General features: G+C 37.2%; 4 protein-coding genes across 7 annotated transcripts; 3 read left to right on the forward strand and 1 right to left on the reverse strand.

The window, feature by feature from the left end:
* Positions 1–256: 256 nt before the first annotated feature.
* On the forward strand, positions 257–2,693 carry LOC110826268 (11S globulin seed storage protein Ana o 2.0101). The gene is made up of 3 exons (XM_022056883.2): positions 257–599; positions 1,335–2,055; positions 2,402–2,693. Exons 1-3 carry the CDS (start codon positions 404–406, stop codon positions 2,553–2,555), a joined length of 1,071 nt encoding a protein of 356 aa, XP_021912575.1. The 5' UTR covers positions 257–403; the 3' UTR covers positions 2,556–2,693.
* Positions 2,694–3,547: 854 nt separating this feature from the next.
* RAD51D (DNA repair RAD51-like protein) lies at positions 3,548–7,516 on the forward strand. Of its 2 annotated transcripts, none has more exons than XM_088214350.1 (10): positions 3,548–3,742; positions 4,215–4,294; positions 4,392–4,507; positions 4,642–4,723; positions 5,080–5,211; positions 5,317–5,430; positions 5,553–5,643; positions 5,882–5,952; positions 6,610–6,759; positions 7,079–7,516. In XM_088214350.1, the coding sequence occupies exons 1-10, from the start codon at positions 3,655–3,657 to the stop codon at positions 7,115–7,117; spliced, it is 963 nt and encodes a 320-aa protein (XP_088070476.1). In that variant the 5' UTR covers positions 3,548–3,654; the 3' UTR covers positions 7,118–7,516. The 2 variants fall into 2 exon arrangements, with proteins under 2 accessions (XP_088070476.1, XP_088070477.1); XM_088214351.1 differs by lacking the exon at positions 3,548–3,742 and adding an exon at positions 3,778–4,040.
* A 212-nt stretch (positions 7,517–7,728) lies between these two features.
* LOC110826267 (ARM repeat superfamily protein) lies at positions 7,729–15,074 on the reverse strand. 3 transcript variants are annotated; one of them, XR_015817349.1, is made up of 10 exons: positions 14,881–15,074; positions 13,712–14,010; positions 13,255–13,346; positions 12,850–13,000; positions 11,787–11,914; positions 11,425–11,583; positions 11,164–11,349; positions 10,787–10,993; positions 10,606–10,710; positions 7,729–8,022 (listed from the first exon to the last, which is right to left on the reverse strand). XR_015817349.1 is itself a non-coding variant. In XM_088214348.1 (9 exons), the coding sequence occupies exons 2-9, from the start codon at positions 13,971–13,973 to the stop codon at positions 7,912–7,914; spliced, it is 1,296 nt and encodes a 431-aa protein (XP_088070474.1). In that variant the 5' UTR covers positions 13,974–14,010; positions 14,881–15,074; the 3' UTR covers positions 7,729–7,911. The 3 variants fall into 3 exon arrangements, 2 of the variants coding, with proteins under 2 accessions (XP_088070474.1, XP_088070475.1); XM_088214348.1 differs by lacking the exon at positions 10,606–10,710; XM_088214349.1 differs by lacking the exon at positions 7,729–8,022 and having other exon boundaries at positions 10,281–10,710.
* Positions 15,075–15,201: 127 nt separating this feature from the next.
* Positions 15,202–16,851, forward strand: LOC110826261 (Tetratricopeptide repeat (TPR)-like superfamily protein). Its single transcript, XM_022056877.2, has one exon. The coding sequence runs from the start codon at positions 15,342–15,344 to the stop codon at positions 16,746–16,748; it is 1,407 nt and encodes a 468-aa protein (XP_021912569.2). The 5' UTR covers positions 15,202–15,341; the 3' UTR covers positions 16,749–16,851.
* The last annotated feature ends 404 nt before the right edge of the window (positions 16,852–17,255 follow it).

The following is a 17,255-nucleotide window of genomic DNA, read 5'->3' on the forward strand; positions in this document are numbered from 1 at the left end:
GAGAATCAAAAGTACTAGAGGGTAACTGTTCAGTGGGTCCGCACCCAGCACGTCATCATGTAGTCCTCAAATCAGAATTCGACACCTCATATCTACAAAGCAATACGCGGCCCCACAAAGCGAAACTATATAACCACTCACCGTTAAACTCCACTTACTAATTTCTTCTTATCCCAAATCGATTTTCTCCTAAGCATTATCCCCATTAATCTTCTTTCCTAATCACGCTGAAAAAACCTTTCAGAGAATCTCCCGCTTTCTGGTACTTATCTCTACAGATTTCAATTCCTTTTTCAGATTTTTCTCTCCCATTCCTGTATTATATATTCATCCCCCTCTCCCTACTCTTGTATACTTGCATATAACCTCATAAGTACGCTTGCATTTACTACTCGTAAGAAAAATGGAGATCGATCTTTCACCCAAGTTGGCCAAGCAGGTGTACGGTGGCGATGGTGGTAGTTACCACGCTTGGTGCCCGGATGAGCTCCCTATGTTGCGCGAAGGGAATATCGGTGCCGCCAAACTTGCTCTTGAAAAGAATGGATTTGCTCTTCCTCGGTACTCTGATTCTTCAAAGGTCGCTTATGTTCTTCAAGGTGAAGATTTAACGATTCCTTTTTTTTTTTTTTCCAAATGTTATTTTCTAGATTTGTTTTGATCTTCTAAGTCCCTTTGTTTGATCCGTTTTACTTGTTTTTTGGTAGATCGAGTATATCCTGTTTCTGTAGAATTTGATGTTCGTTTATTTCTGGTTTATTACTTGTAATTGTAGCCTGTATGAGATATTCGTTGGATATACATACACATATTCGCTGGATATACAGACTCATATGTGTTTATATGTATTTGTTATTATGTAGTATATGTCAACTTGAAAGGAGTAGGTGGAGTTACTGAATTTTTTCGAATAGGAAATAGAGATCACGTTTTGGACATGGAGGAACAAATTGCAGTTTTTTTTTTTCATTAAATTATTTTAAGAGCATTTTGTGCCTTTTTCTTAAGTTTTTCTTTTTTCTTCTTCCATGTGAATTAATGACCTGCAGGGATGCGATTCTTTTTTCCTTTTGATACGATTGACTTTGTTTTGGGAAAAACCAGAAGTGATCCTTAGAGCACTTTAGTTGTATCAGGGGAAATTCATGGCAATTATCCTTATAGTGTATATAGTTAAGGGTTGAGACTTGAATATTTTGGACTTAACTTGCTAGTCACCTGTGATTTGGTGCCCTGGATTATTGGATCTAAATTTCAATTGTTTTGCTATTGTTCTTCAGAACTTGATCTGGAGATTAAGAATTTTAACTGTAACTTTTTCTGTTGTATAAAAGGAAGTGGTGTGGCTGGCATAATCCTCCCTGAAAAAGAGGAAAAAGTCCTTGCAATCAAGAAGGGTGATGCCATTGCTCTTCCTTTTGGAGTTGTAACATGGTGGTATAACAAAGAGAGCACTGAATTGGTAATCCTGTTCTTGGGTGACACCTCAAAAGCCCACAAATCCGGCCAGTTCACCGATTTCTTCTTGACTGGCTCAAATGGTATTTTCACTGGTTTTTCAACTGAGTTTGTCTGCAGGGCATGGGACTTGGAAGAAAATGTTGTTAAGTCCCTTGTTGGAAGCCAAACAGGCAAAGGTATTGTGAAGCTTGATGCAGGCTTCAAAATGCCTGAGCCAAAGGTGGAGCACAGAGAGGGCATGGCATTGAATTGTCTGGAAGCTCCTCTTGATGTTGACATAAAAAATGGTGGCTGTGTTGTTGTTTTGAATACTAAGAACCTTCCTTTGGTCGGTGAGGTTGGCCTTGGAGCCGATCTTGTAAGGTTGAATGGCAGTGCCATGTGTTCTCCTGGTTTCTCTTGTGACTCAGCCTTGCAGGTAACTTACATTGTGAGAGGCAGTGGCCGTGTCCAGGTCGTTGGTGTTGATGGGAAGAGGGTCTTGGAAGTCCATGTCAAGGCTGGTAACTTGTTTATCGTGCCTAGATTTTTCGTTGTTTCCAAGATTGCTGATCCTGATGGAATGGAATGGTTCTCCATCATCACCACTCCAAAGTAAGCTGCAAACAATTTCTTATCTTACTATATCTACTGAAACTGACCAGGTTGTAAATTACAATACACTCCAGTGGTCCCTGCCATCTGGGTCATTTAGTTTTGCATCATTTCATTTCCATAATCAGGAGAAAGTCATCTACTTTTTTGCAATTACCCAGTACGAATATGAGCACAATTTAATAATTTGGTCTCTGAACTTTTCTACCCATAACAGTCTTTGAGTTACTTGCTTATGATCAGGAGATGGTCATCACGAAAAATGAGCAAAATCTAATCATTTGGTCTCTGGATTTTTCTACCAATAACAGTTTTTAAGTTACTTGCTTATGATTTGTTGTTGCAGCCCCATATTTACTCATTTGGCTGGGAGCATATCTGCTTGGAAGGCTTTGTCCCCGGAAGTGCTGCAGGCATCATTCAAAGTGTCGCAGGAGATCGAAAAGGCTTTCAGCTCAAAGAGGACTGCCGATGCCATCTTCTTCCCTCCACCAAACTAAAGGGAAGGATGAATATAGCTATAATTACCTTTAAGTCTGCACTGCATGCCTCATCATTTCAAATAAAATCTGTGAAGAATGGACATTGATCGTGTGTATTTGCTCCTTCAAATATTCAAGGAATTTCATTTTACTCTCTGCATTTTGTCTTAATTAGATCATTCTTTTACTTAATTTTCTTGCGACTGCATTAATCACATTTTAATTTTTATCATTAATCATTGAGTTCAACTAATCCCATTGATTAGTGTATAAAATACCAGCTACAAAGTACTAATAATATATCACTTAATATTATTTAATGATTAATATTTTTATATTTTAATTTTAAATTTTATTAAAAATATAAAATTTATTATGTATTATAAAATAATTTATAATATTTAATTTAATAAATTTAAAGAAATTACAAGACATTACCTTTTTTCTTGGTAAAGAAAAAACCATAACAACAGTAAATAATTCAGTTTTATGGTTCAAAATCATAATGCTGATGTTGCTATGTGCCAAATTATAATTTGAGAACCATCACGTTATTTGGAAATCACAAAATTCCCACATCATCTGATTTAAAATAAAAATTCGAACTTTTATTTATAATAAAATTAATATATTATTATATTAAAATCATTATTTTTATGAAACTTTATTATAGACAGACAGTACATATTATTAACTAAATCTACATTTTCTTTACGTTGGTAAAAAAATAAAAATTTAAGAAAGACTAAAATATTTTGTTTTAGGCTAATATATTTACATATGTACATGTAAAGAATTACTTTAAGTTAAATTTAAAAATACATATCTTTTATTGAAATAGAAATAAATGAAGGAGAAAAAAGATAATTAGTTGGAATAATTAATAAGATTCACCCTGAGTCTTGTGTTTTAAAAATTTATAGAAATTATTAAAAAAATTAAATTTATATTTTTAATAATTTACAGCATCGATAATTGATCCCACAATCAAAAATCTCTGGGATCGAAACGTTTCGGTTCTCTTAAACAAAACGTTTCTCTATAATATATATGTATATATATCTCTCTATATATATATACGTAGAGAGAGAGAAGCTGCGAGGGAGACGGTGAGTTAATGGCGCCATTGAAACATCTGGAAGGAGAGTATCCGATAATAGACGCTGATTTCCAAAACTTCTGCGCCTCTCGCGGGATTTTCTCAGGTTAGAATTTTTGTCCTCCATTTTTCTAAGATAAAGATTTGAATAACACATTGCGGTGAGAAACGGCTTCTTCGATTGACTGTTCTAGTTTATCGAATTTCGAATAATGAGAAACTGAGGTTCCCAAATTGGTTTAGTTGACTATAACCTCAATAGCCGTCATTAGCAGTTTAATTAAGTTGCGCTGTTTGGCAGCTGAGAAAGCTAACGAGAGAATGAGGAAACCATAAGCAGACATCCGAAATTCGAGTTTTCTCGTCTGTCCTTATTTTTAATATTATTTCTTAAGATACTCCAAGTAAGAAAACTTTGTAACATAGATAGAACTTGAAATATATCTCGTTTCCCGAATAACAAAACATGCCTACCACTTGTGCATTTTAATTAGAAAGAAATGCTTTTGGCTTTGGGATTTTGTTCTTGGATAATATGTTTGTTCTACTCATTTGTTTTTTGGTGGCCGTCTGTGTAGTTGAGGATTTTTTAGTTCAAGACCTGGATGTATTAGCTGCATTTGCAGATCAACATACCGCTTCTGAGAGATTGAAGGAGGTTGGCTTTGGGGTCTTCCTAGTTTATTCTAAGTTAAATTCTAGCCGTGTCCTGACCTTTATTGGAGTTTTTGACGTGTCTGTTTGTTGGCATTCAGGGGATTATGCAAATCCTTTCTGTTATAGATGGCATGCATCAGCCATGGTTGAATGGTATGGAGTTGTTGGAGGATGCTCAACACAACAAACATGTATTATCGACTGGATGTGAAGGGTAACTTGTGTGCCAATCATTTTCCTATTCTCTTATGTCTTTCTCGTAGAGCATAGAACGTCATTTTCGTATTCCACTCTTGCATTTGGACATCTGTTAGCCCGATAATGTTTACTTATTTGTCTTGTCATCAGAATTGATTTGTTTCTTGAAGGTGGACTCCGTGAGGGACAGGTAACAGAATTAGTGGGACCATCGTCATCTGGTAAAACACAAGTAAGAACTCCCTTCATCTGTTGTAGGAATTTATGATGGGCCAGTAGTGGATAGTTCAAAGGCACTAGGATACCTGCTACTGCTGAAGATTCAGACATATTCTTGTCATCCCAGTAAAAATGCTGCTGAATCCTGTAGGACTCTTTTCAGTATGTTAAATGTAAGCCTGCAAGAGGATTAGAAAATTTGGTCCGAGGACTTCTGTCATGGTCTGCCGACATGACAGATCATGTAGATTGTTGTAAATCTAACTGTTTTGTATAGAAGTTTCATAGCCATACCATCATGCCTTTATGTGCCTATCTATTCTGTTGATGCATATTTTTATACTTAAATGAGTACTTCATTATGTTCAGGTTTGTCTGCATGCTGCTGCTAGTGTTGCAAAGGAGAATGTGGGTCATGTTCTGTATCTAGATACAGGCAACGCGTTTTCTCCCCGTCGTATTCAACATATTATTGGTCTGATGTCTGGCTCTCCAGAGCAGGTCATTATATCTTTCCACACACACTGTTATGAGGTGTTCATCTATTCTATATATTTGGGGCTCACATGTATTCTCTTTTATCATTATTTTAATCTTTTCTTACAGGCTAAACACAAAATTCTTCAAAATTTAATGGCCAAGATTTTTTGTTACCCAGTGTTTGACATCTTTGCAATGTTCGATCTACTGCATCAGTTAGAGCTTGATCTAAGATCTCAGGTTTCCTCCAAAATGAAGCATTTTGGTATCTGTATTTTCATGTAGTTTATTCATTGTGAAAAAAATGTATCTTCATATGGTTCTCTTTTCTGATAAATATTACAATATGAACATTGGTTCAGATAAACATAAAAGAACATCAGGTGCGATTACTTGTAGTTGATTCCATCTCGTCACTGATTACCCCAATCCTTGGAGGCAGTGGTCCACAAGGTAACTATACTTGTACATAGATAACAGTTTCCTTCACATAATATATTTAGTGGTTAATATATGTTCCTGAGATTAAACAGAAATTTCTTTTTTCACCTTTCTTCACATAATATAAATTTGTGTTGTGCATAAATGGGAGGCTTTATTTATCAGTACTTTCCTAGAGTTACCTCTCTGTCTTTCTTTGTGATAAAGAGGAAAACTTTCTTTATTCTGGTATAAATTTATTCAAGTGCAGGACATGCTTTGATGGTATCTGTTGGATTTCTGCTGAAAAAGTTGGCACATGAGTATAATGTTGCAGTACTAGTAAGTTTTTATCTCAGACATCAGGATTTTGCTTATTGAAAGCTTGGAGTTCCTTTCTTTATTGGTCGCATGTATAAATGCAATAGTTCAGACCTAATTTCCTTGAATTGTCAACAACATCGTTATGATATCATCTTTCTGGTCATGTTCTTTTCTTGTTCTTTGCTGAATCCTCTGGTCAAGTTCTTGGGTTAACAGTGTGCTAACGAAGGGAACAAAATAATATTTAGAGTGAAGAAAAAAAGATTGTATCTGCTTCTTTTTATTTCACATGCTGTAAATGTTGCTTTTACATCCTCTTCATACTTTCTACCTGCACTATGTTCCCTAATATTTGTAGAATCTTTGGTGTTGGAATTCAAAAACATCCGTAGTTGATCCAAGCATGTCTGCTGAATCATTTGATCATTCCTAATTTAATTATCTGTACATAGACCTTCTAATGGGACATAGGATGGTTAGTAACTCTTTTTTCATTTTTTTTTTTCACACATCATCCACCCTTTTTTTTTTTGTGAATCTTTGTAAGGAAATATATCAGAAATGGCTGCATATCACCCAAAAAAATCCAATATATAATTGATTATTGTAACATATAAACAGGGGATCAGTTTTCATTTTCCTTTAGTTTGCTGTAACTCACAACTATTCTTGAAGGTGACAAATCACACTGTGGGCGGTGAGGGGGGTATATCAAAACCAGCTCTTGGAGAGAGTTGGAAGAGCATCCCACATGTGAGGCTTCTGCTCTCCCGTGACCATGGAAATAACGTTTGCTCTATCTCTGTTCTGAAACACCCATCCATGGTAAATCTTTTCCTATTCTTTTGTTGGATGTCATTCATTAGGTTTTGGATGTCCATTATATTTGCTCCTGATTGATCCCGATATAGAGTTGCTGCTAGGCATAGTTTTAGTACTTTCTCACCTGTTACTAGTACTTACGCCATTTAGCTTATAGCTTGATAAAATATCTGCTTTGCTGATTATCATTTCTTTGCATGTCTTTGCCACATAATCAGTTTTTTACTTGCATGTTACTATCCCCAGCAAAAATGTGCCCGAATGATGTTCCTAAGTGAATTCCGCTTAGTCTTAGATATTGTTGCTCTTTCTTTTCTCCCAGGCTTCTGGTAAGGCTACAAGGTTTACGATTTGTGACTAACAAAGTCGCGGATCCTATTTGTATCAACATCATAAAATACAATGGGGTTACAAGAATCAAAGCATCAAACTGTGATATTGAGAAGGAAAAGCTTCTCATTTCACAGTAGCTTATTATGATCACATACCAGATATCGACTGCGGCAAATGCATCATGGCATCAATCTTTCCCGGGCGCAACTAGTAAAATGGTCTAACCAGAAATGCTTAATTTTAATGTAGTTGTAAAAAGTAAGTGTCTCTATATCCGTATCCATCCAGCTCATAGGTCTCCTGGCTAGGGTTTATTTGCTTAGGTTTTCACTGTTGCAGTATCTTTGGTGAAAAGATGTAGTTGTCATTTGCATTCAAACTCAAATTTGATTGTGAAGCACCAGTTTGTTTGCATGATTTTGAAGTACGCTCCTGTTTCCGCCTATGTAGATAGAGTACTCACAGTTAGGTATATCGTGTCAAAAAATCATGATTCATAAATTAGTTTTTGCTCTATGTTTTACTTTTTATATATAATTAAAGTTGACATAATAAATTTGATAAGTTATAATACAAACATTTTGATTAAAATTATAAAAGACAAAAATTGATTTCTTAACATATCTTAAAAACCAAAAAGGGAAAAATAAATCTTGATAATACAATTATTTTTGTCTTATATATTGTAACGGCCCCGGAAAATATTAAAAAGAAATGAGTATTTAAATACGTCGAATGCGGAAGCGAGATCAAAATTTCAGTTAACATCCCTTACACAAAAAAAAAACTAAAAAAAACGTACTTAAAATATAAAAGGTTAAACTAACTAAGAAAGAAAACTCGAAAATAAACTATGCGTATGACTACAGAGTCTCTAGGCATCCCCTTCGTCGTCCTCCTGCGGAACGGGCTCGGGAACCATGTCTTCCTGATCTGAAATGGTTAATTAAGGAGTGAGCTACACTAGCCCAGTAAGAACATCACGATATCTCACCGTCACGGAGATAAAGGTGGGTAGAAAACCACAAAAAGACCAATGGAGCATAATTTACAATAAACTCGTTTATTAACATGAAAACCTTTACCATCCACTTACCTCGGTGGAATTTATGAAAACAATATAAGAAAAATAATAACATTATCACAATCATGGAATAATATAAGCTGTAAAGCATAGCACTTATCACGCCTTTTATAATTCAATCATTATACAACATATCTTTTTCTCATTTACCAGCCTACTAGTATCCATGGGGGTCCCGCTACCCGTTAACCTTTAACATTCATAATCAGTTTCCAGGGCCGTCCCCATACCCCGTCCGGTATGGGCGCCAAAACCATAAACCTCAATACCCCGTCCGGTATGAGGGTGAAACGGGCCGTCCCCATACCCCGTCCGGTATGGGCGCCAAAACCATAAGATCTCCATGCCCCGTCCGGCATGTGAGACCACAATCCCGGTAGGGTTCCCTACGGACCCGGTCCGTCCACCATCTCCCAGGATATCTAGTCAGGCTGACCCCGTCATACAATTATCAGTCTATACAATGTTTCATTTCCCTTTTTCCTCAATAAGCATCATCAATTCACATTTAAACAAGCAAATCGTAATTCATGCCGAACAGACAACATACAGTATCAGTTCTTCAGTCATTCAACCCATAATTAATAAAACAGTAATATATGCATTCGAAACTATAAAATGAACACATCAAACCCCATAATGCATTTAAAGCTGTAAAACAGTGTAAAACATGCCAAATAACAGTAAATCATCAATCACACTAGACTCGGGCTCCATTAGCAACCTTAAGCAATTTCACACATGCGTTAATTCAAGAAATACCGTTTTATCATTTTGAACTTTAATACCGTGATAGGAAATAGGGTGAGGGGTCCTTACTTGTTTTCGGGATCCGAATACGATTCACAGTGCGCCTGCAGGCTGTCCCTAATTTTCCCTGAATTTTTCCCGAGGAACTGAAACACGCTAACAGTACCTGCACGTGTTCCAAAAAAAATCCAAATTAGGCCCAGGGCCTCTTTCGGCCCAAATCGCAACTCCGGCACGGCGGCTCCGCCGTGCTCCGGCGACGGCGCCGCCGCTGGCGGCGGCGAGTCGCCTCGGGTTGGCTGTTTTCGGCCGAATTCGGCCACACTCGCATCGGTCCTTGTCAGAAAACAACCCTAGGGCCCTCGGGGGGCCAAAAAATCACGGAAAAGCGGAGCTTACCGGCGGCGGCGCTCTCGGGTACGGCGACTCTCCGGCGAGGTTCGTGTTTTGGTGATTTGGCTTCGGTCAACCTGTAGAGAAAAGAATGGTGATCACGGTGATATAAAAATTGCATCGAACGGAGGCCGGGAAGGGCCTCGTCGGAGGCAAAAACCGAGAGGGGGCGCGGCGGCGCCGCTGGGCTTCGGCCGCGAATTCCGGCCGTTTGGCCGGGATTTCGGCTTCGATTTGGCCATAGGAGGAATCAGTGGGGAAAAACGAGTCGGGGGTATGAAATTTACCTCGATCGGCGGTCGGAAATTTCCCCGGTGCGGCGGCGAGTGGCGGCGGGTGGCGGCGGTCGGCCTCTGGTTCGTCTTCTCCGGCGAGCGGCTGGCGGCTAGGGTTTGTGGTCTGGTGTGGGGGTTCTATTTATAACCCCTTGCCTTTTGATCACAGCCGTTCATTTTATTTTAATCTGGACCGTTCGTTTTTGATTGAATCTGGGCCGTCCGTGCGTTTGAATCTGGGCCGTCCGATCGCGCGATTGATCTGGGCCGTCGGATCGCACCCACGCGGATCGCCAACGTGGCTCCTTTTGGAGTGACGCGATCTTGCCACGTGGCAGGCCCCGGTTGGCCGGGACTGCTGACGTGGCTGCTGACGTGCCCCCCCCCCCTTTTTTTTTTTTTTTTTTTTTTTTCCCTCCTCCTTTCCGGGTGCTACATATATAAGCCTATCTTGTAAGCCAATATTGCATATAAAACAAGCATTTAAATAGCTTATTTTCTGGTCAAATCCGCTCAAAAACCAATTTGACTAAAAGAGAAGTTGAATCAAACATCCTTTTAAACAATTAGACCCAAAATTAACTGTTACTCCAAATGCACCATAATAACATCCATTGAGCATTCATCTAAAATTGGAAACCTATTTTAATCTTTGTATACCCATCAGAGCTCAATGAGAAACCCAACAATTCAAACAGGAAATTACTCATATTTTTATGATAAAACAAAAAGTATGTTTGCTTATAAACTCTTACATGGAGTCGATAATATTCATAGACAGCAAAATCGCTGCAAAAACCCTATAGTAGTATACCGACAATCTACGATGTTAAAATCTTTAAACTTATAAGACACCGAGGAAGAACTATACCTCGTGTTAAAAAATTCTCTTTTCGTATATAGCAGTATCTATCAGGTCACCCTAATTCCCCTACCTATATCAGAGAAAAAGGGCAACATATAGGAAAACTTGTTAAGATTTTGGCCCGTATCGAACTTACTGAAGAATACAACCTTGATAGAATGCAGACCAAATATAAGAACGAAAAGCAGGTGTTTGCTGCATGTTCATGAACGAGCACATTCATGAAATCATGTATGGCAGGGAACCCCAGTTACCTGCCATTAACAAAACTTCTATTAAATGAAAGATTTTCTGATTAAATGCAAAATCAAGGAGTTGTTATATTCCTACCACTCCCCTTTTTTCATGGAATAGCGACTCCACTTCTTTGCGCAGATTTTCCACATCAATTGCATAATCTCTGTGATCTTCCTCCATCATTAAATGATGTAGCTGCTGCTTCATTTTTTCCAAGGCACTTTGCAAACCACAAGAGTCCTTTAAAACCAGATCCTCAACAACTTTTAGTTGCAGGAGATTCTTAATTGCAACAAGGGCCTGTGAAACATGTACCCAGCCACGTGAAATTAGTTAAGGCATACGTAAATTACCATTAAAGTTGTGATTCTCATTCTGAGACATTTAAAGAATGTATTGTCAAGGAATTTGAAGCATTCCAATAATAAACTAGTTGATTCATCGGAAACAATTGCTAGTTATATGCAAACCTTCTCCTGAAGATCAAGGTCAACAGACATTGTCAGATCAACTACAGACTTCAAGAGGAAGTGATTACTGAAAATGGGTGGCTCGGCTTTTTTCTTATTCTCTGACAGACTCAAAGCCAAATCACCTACTAGGAACACAGCTTTCCTGCGCAATCTAACATCTATGCTCGAATTGCTCAATAAATCCTGAAAAAAGATGCCAACTCAAATTGTCAGCAGCTCATTTAAGATTCATTGCAACTGCTTCTGTCCTGAGATCACCTGAAGGAGCAACTCTCCAGCTGCTGCATAAAAGATCTCCTGAGCAGCAAAGTTATTTCTTATCAAGGCTGAAACAGCATATAATGCTTTGATGGCTTCCTCAACCAAATTAGCTTTTACCATCTTCATTAGCTTTGTCAAAGCCCCAAGTTGTAGGACCTAAAACACTTTAAAAGTCCTATAACTCATAAAAACAGAAGGAAATCCCCAACAAGGCACAAAAATGATACAATGGGCTGGGGAAGGGGAATGTAAAGGCAAAGAACATAATAAAACATAAAAGATGAATATCATTGAAACAAAAGCGACTTAATATTCAGAAGTGCATTTCAGCAAGTCCACAAAAAAAAAACATTAAATACCTCCTTCTGAATAAATGGATTGTTTTGACTTGCTTTCCCTAGTATCCATGCAGAAATTCTCCTTACATCTGAATCAGGATGGTCAAGTTGCTTTACAACAACAATGAGGCCCCCCATTTTGCTCAAATCTGGAAAATAAAAGGTTAGTTATTTGAGAAGTTCATAATATATGAAAAGGCAAAGATATATTCCTTGGTACTGGCTGATCTCCAAACCTACTCCTCTACAAATAATTCTCACAGCCTAGAATAAAAAACAGAGTTACCGCTATATGGCTGACTGGCAATTAGTAGCGATTCTGGCTTCATGCAGACGAGTTGATATAGTGTTAAGGATGTATGCAGACTAAAAACTACACATGCATGACTCAACCAGATGAAATACGAAGTTTTAGATCAAAAGCTCTCATCAAATAAACACAAGAATATCAATGATGTATAACTCCTTGTAGCTTCAGCTCTACAAGCATGCTTTTCCAAGGGCCTTGTGGAGTCAGAAAATCCATCCCAAAAGGGAATTTAATGAAATGACCATCCAAGTGTAACAAGCTTGAAAACCGTAGCATTAGAAAGTCAACTGGGTAGACGGTTGGAGAGGTATAAACCTATACTTATTTCTGAGAATGAGAAGCAGACAGCATCACATACGGAGTATACAACTTAGGTTATAAAGAAAGACTATACAGCCTGCAGACTCACTACAGTCAAGCATGCACCAGATGATGTAATCTTATACTCAAAATAATTTCTTGCTTTGTGTCAAAAGTTTTCACATATCAACAGCAAACCCTTGAAATTTTGTGAGCGAAGAAGATCATCAAGCCACATCATAGTTATATGCAGATCCAAGACCAGTGAAAATTTTCAAGAGAACTTAATAAAAAGCTAGTTCTGCATGGTCGATTTACATTAATCCTAAAAGGGAATACCAAATCTAACACCTAACCCAGCAAATACTACAGTTCTGTTAATAAATTGTTCTTGTTTTTTTATTTCAAAAAGAAAAAAATTGTTCTTGTTTTAGGCAGATAAGACTATGAAAGAGAAAATCAATCTGTAATTACCATTTGAATTATCTATTGGCTCCACTAGTATCAAAAGTTCCTCTAATGCACGATGCTGATCCTCCAAAGACAGAGAGGAATTATTTAAGTCATTTAAAGCTGTCTGCATCAATTGTGCATCTGATGGCATTTTTAGCTTCTCCATTAGTTCCTGGTGCCAGCACAATACAAGAATCAAATATTCCAAAAATGCACAATGATTAAGTAAACGCATCTGATGTAATGCAGTGGCAGAAAGATAAGCAAAAAGGAATTCTATTAAAAAAAGAATTAGCAAAAAGGAAGACAAAATGGTGAACATCATACCTTTCTAGTCTAGTCAAGCTTATTAAATATTTATCAACAAAACACAACAAACTAATTTGGCTTCTGATATTGGTATTACAGATACCAGATGATATTCACCTTTATTTCCTCTTGACGCCTCTTAAGCTCATTGGGAGACAGATGCTGGACATCTTGAGCTGTTTCCTTTAATTTGGCTGGATCAGAATGCCCTAACAGAAAAATGAAATGTGAAAAATAACATCCAATATCTAATTCAATAACATAGCTCCCAGTAACAATTAAAAGTGACAGGGAAGAAGGCATTGGTTAGGACCTAGGATTACATAAAAAAGGAATTGAACAATTAAGTCGATCTGTTTATAAATGCACAAAACAGAGAAATGTGCAAGGAAAAAAAAGACATCAAGATGAGATAAATAATCAGAAAATATGCAAAATAAACATGGCAATAGGTACTAAATCATCAGGAACAATAACAACAATAATAAAAATGACAAAACTGGGGAGAAAACCTAAAAAAAAAAATTTGTGGTTGTCTTTGTAATGAATAATAATAGGGGAAAAGAAAACCAACCTATTGCCCACTGTAACATTCCGTCAAGGGAAGAGAAGCCACCATCAACTTCATCAACATCATTAACTAATGTAGATGAGGTAGAATCATCTTTGGGTTCAGCCTCTTGGAGCAGATCTTGTTCCTCTTTAGCTGCTGACCAAAATAATCCTCCTGATGATCCATTTTTGCTATCTGCTCCTGCCCTTATTATCACCACCATTAATGTCAACTGCGAGAGCATTACCCATGAAGCAAGGCGCAAAGAGTATGGCTGCCCCATAACTAATTTCTTCACTTTAGTTGCCTGCCTCTCCCCCCTTATATGAATAGAAACATAAGCCTCAAAGTTATTAGGAACTCAGTGGGATATTTCGTTGAGCCAAGTTAAATTTCTTGGTTTCTTCTATCCAACATTCTAACAAATATCAAGTTCAAGCAGCATATGGAAAGGGTATGGTTGTTCTCATAAATATATACTAATCTTATGATTAATAAATAAGCAAAGAAAGTAAAACGAATTCAAATAAGAAATAAGAGAATAAAGGCAATTCCATTAACATGAGAATCTCTATGATTCCCCACAATCCTTTATGCAAAATCCCACCAAAATAAAGAGATTTATGAGAATAGACAGAGGGAATAAAGCCAATCCAAATCATTATACAGTGCTAAAAGAGAGACACATTCTTTTCCAAAGAACAATTACTAAACAAATCCTTTCCCAGTTTGGAAACCCCAACCTTCATTGATAAAGGATTTTCTGTTTCACATCACTGGCAATTTAAACACAGCAAAATCCAAAGATCTAAATCAATTTTTTTTTTCTTATTACATCCTATCAACAATGCAGCCACTTTTTTGGCTGAAGTAAATTCAAGCCTAAAATAGTCAAATACAAAGAATACAACCACAATAAAGGACTCTTATCCCAAACAACTAATAAATCTTGATCATGCAGATCGAAAATTTTTTCAAAACCTATTTACACATTCCCTGTAATTCAAGTGAGCGTATAGTCATAAACATCAAATATGGTAAAAATCACAAGCTATAACACAAAAATAGCTTCTTAAGCTCAGTATTCATAGTTCACAAGGCAGTATTAGTCACCCAAGTAACTTTGTCTTGAATTGATATACACAAAGCAAAGATGAATAGACACATTATAATAGACAGAAGAAACTTACTGGCTGTTAATTGGCGGCAGAGATGGCTTTTACCGGTGGAGATTGAGATTGGCGGGAGAAGCAGCTCAAGCGTCAGTCAGAAAGAGAAGACTGAAGGAGGAGACGAAGACGGGGATGAAAGTGAAAGGAAAGATTCAGACTGGGAAGAAACACCGATCGAGAGAGAGTTCCTAGTCGGGGCTTCTTCATCAGTTCGATGGTATGTGTTTAGTTATTTGGTTGAAAGAAGCCCAAGTGACTGGGCTTTTAGAAGCCCAAACCTCCAACAGATACGGGTAGATAGATACATATATACGTACATAAATGCAGGCGCCCGGTGCATTTTTAAACGCATCGAAAATATGTAAGGTATGTCTGCTCCACTCCAGTAGCGTTTTGTGAGATCATTCCAGTTCTCCTCCGTTTCTTTCTAAAGTTCCCGGGAATCAGACAGAGCTCGTACAAAACCACCTGGAGATGCTATGATCTATTTGACATTAAAAACTGTTAATCGAGTACAATCAGTGTCAACTCGCCATTTAATAAATAGCATACAATCTCATCAGTACCAAACTTTTCGTCCCGTCAAACCTAAGACCAAATCCAGAAATGAACAACCTCCTCAAAAAATTGAAAAGAGGCAACGCAAACCCTCACCATTTCTCGCCAATCTCAAAGAAATACAAGACCCAGCTGAAGCTTTATCGCTCTTCCATGAATATGACCGAATGGGATTCAAACACGATTACCCATCCTACTCTGCTCTCATCTACAAGCTTGCTCGATCTCGCTACTTCGACGGCGTTGAGACAGTTCTCGGTTACATACAATCCCGTAATATTCGGTGCAAAGAGATGCTTTTCACTGCGTTGATTGAGCATTATGGAAAAGCCAAGTTGGTGGATAAGGCCATTGAGATTTTCCATAGAATGACTTCTTTTGATTCGGTCCGTACATTAATGTCTTTGAATACACTTATGAATGTACTTGTTGAAAATGGCAGATTTGTCGATGCAAAAGGGATTTTTGAAAGATCCTATAAAATGGGATTTCGTCCAAACGCGGTGTCATTCAATATAATGATGAAAGGATTACTTGCAGAGGGGAAGTGGGAAGATGCATGCTACATGTTCGATGAAATGCTTGAGAGAAAGGTTCAACCAAATGTGGTGACTTATAATATTCTTATAACGTTTTTGTGCAGAAAGGGTGATGTAGAGAAAGCAAAAAGCTTGCTTGATGACATGATTAGGAAGGGAAAGTACCCAAATGCGGTGACCTATGCAATATTGATGGAGGGTTTATGCTCCATTGGCGAGTACAATGAAGCTAAAAAGATGATGTTTGACATGGAATATCAAGGCTGTAAGCCACAGCTTGTGAATTTTGGTGTCTTGATTACTGATCTTGCAAAGAGAGGGAGGATTGAAGAGGCAAAATCTTTACTCAGTGAGATGAAGAAAAGGCGGTATAAGCCTGATGTTGTGACATATAATATACTGGTGAGCTACTTTTGCAAGGAGGGTAAGGCTGATGAGGCTTATAGAATTTTGAGTGAAATGCAGGTGAAGGGTTGTGAGCCAAATGCAGCTACATATAGGATGATGGTTGATGGGTTCTGCCGGGTGGGGGATTTTGATTCGGCTTTGAGAGTTTTGAGTGTGATGCTGAGAAGTAGACACTGTCCCCAGTTGAAAACTTTTTGTTGTTTGGTTGTTGGGTTAATGAAGATTGGGAATTTGGATGGTGCTTGCTTTGTTTTGGAGGAGATGGAGAATAGAAAAATGGGATTTGGTTTAGAGGGTTGGGAAAATGTAGTTAGAGATTCATGTGGTGACCATGAAAGGTCAGATTTTGAACTTGCAAATGAACTGGTTTTTGGTTCTTAATAATCAAGAGAGAATATGATATGGTATTTTTGTTGATAGTAGTAGTTTTACAGGTTTGTTTTGTGTACATGAAATTTTTTAATATTATTCGAGATTTTGAGAATATCTAAATTACACGATAAATTTAACTTCTATTTCATATTTTCAAGAAAATCAATTACTATCTTTGTAGCTGAAAATAAGGTCTAATTATTTCAAATGAATTTCAATTTGCATGTGGTATTGCTAATGTAAGGAAAAAATTCCTCTAATTGCATTTGATTGCTTATGCGGGTAAAAATATTCTTCTACTTGCATTTGGTTGGAACCATGTTTATAGATTTTTTATTGAGAACAGTAATAAAAGCTCGTGAGGATATTCTAAAATTATTTTTGCCAAATGAAAATTTATTTATATTTATATTTTATATCATCTTAATCGTACTAAAAAATATAACGAATCAATCATTCGAATGAATAATTATTAATTATAATTTTATTTTTTTTAATTTTAAGAACACACAGACT

This window comes from Carica papaya, chromosome 2, assembly GCF_054855325.1.
Source record: "Carica papaya isolate Zhongbai chromosome 2, ASM5485532v1, whole genome shotgun sequence".
Classification (NCBI taxonomy): Eukaryota; Viridiplantae; Streptophyta; class Magnoliopsida; order Brassicales; family Caricaceae; genus Carica; species Carica papaya.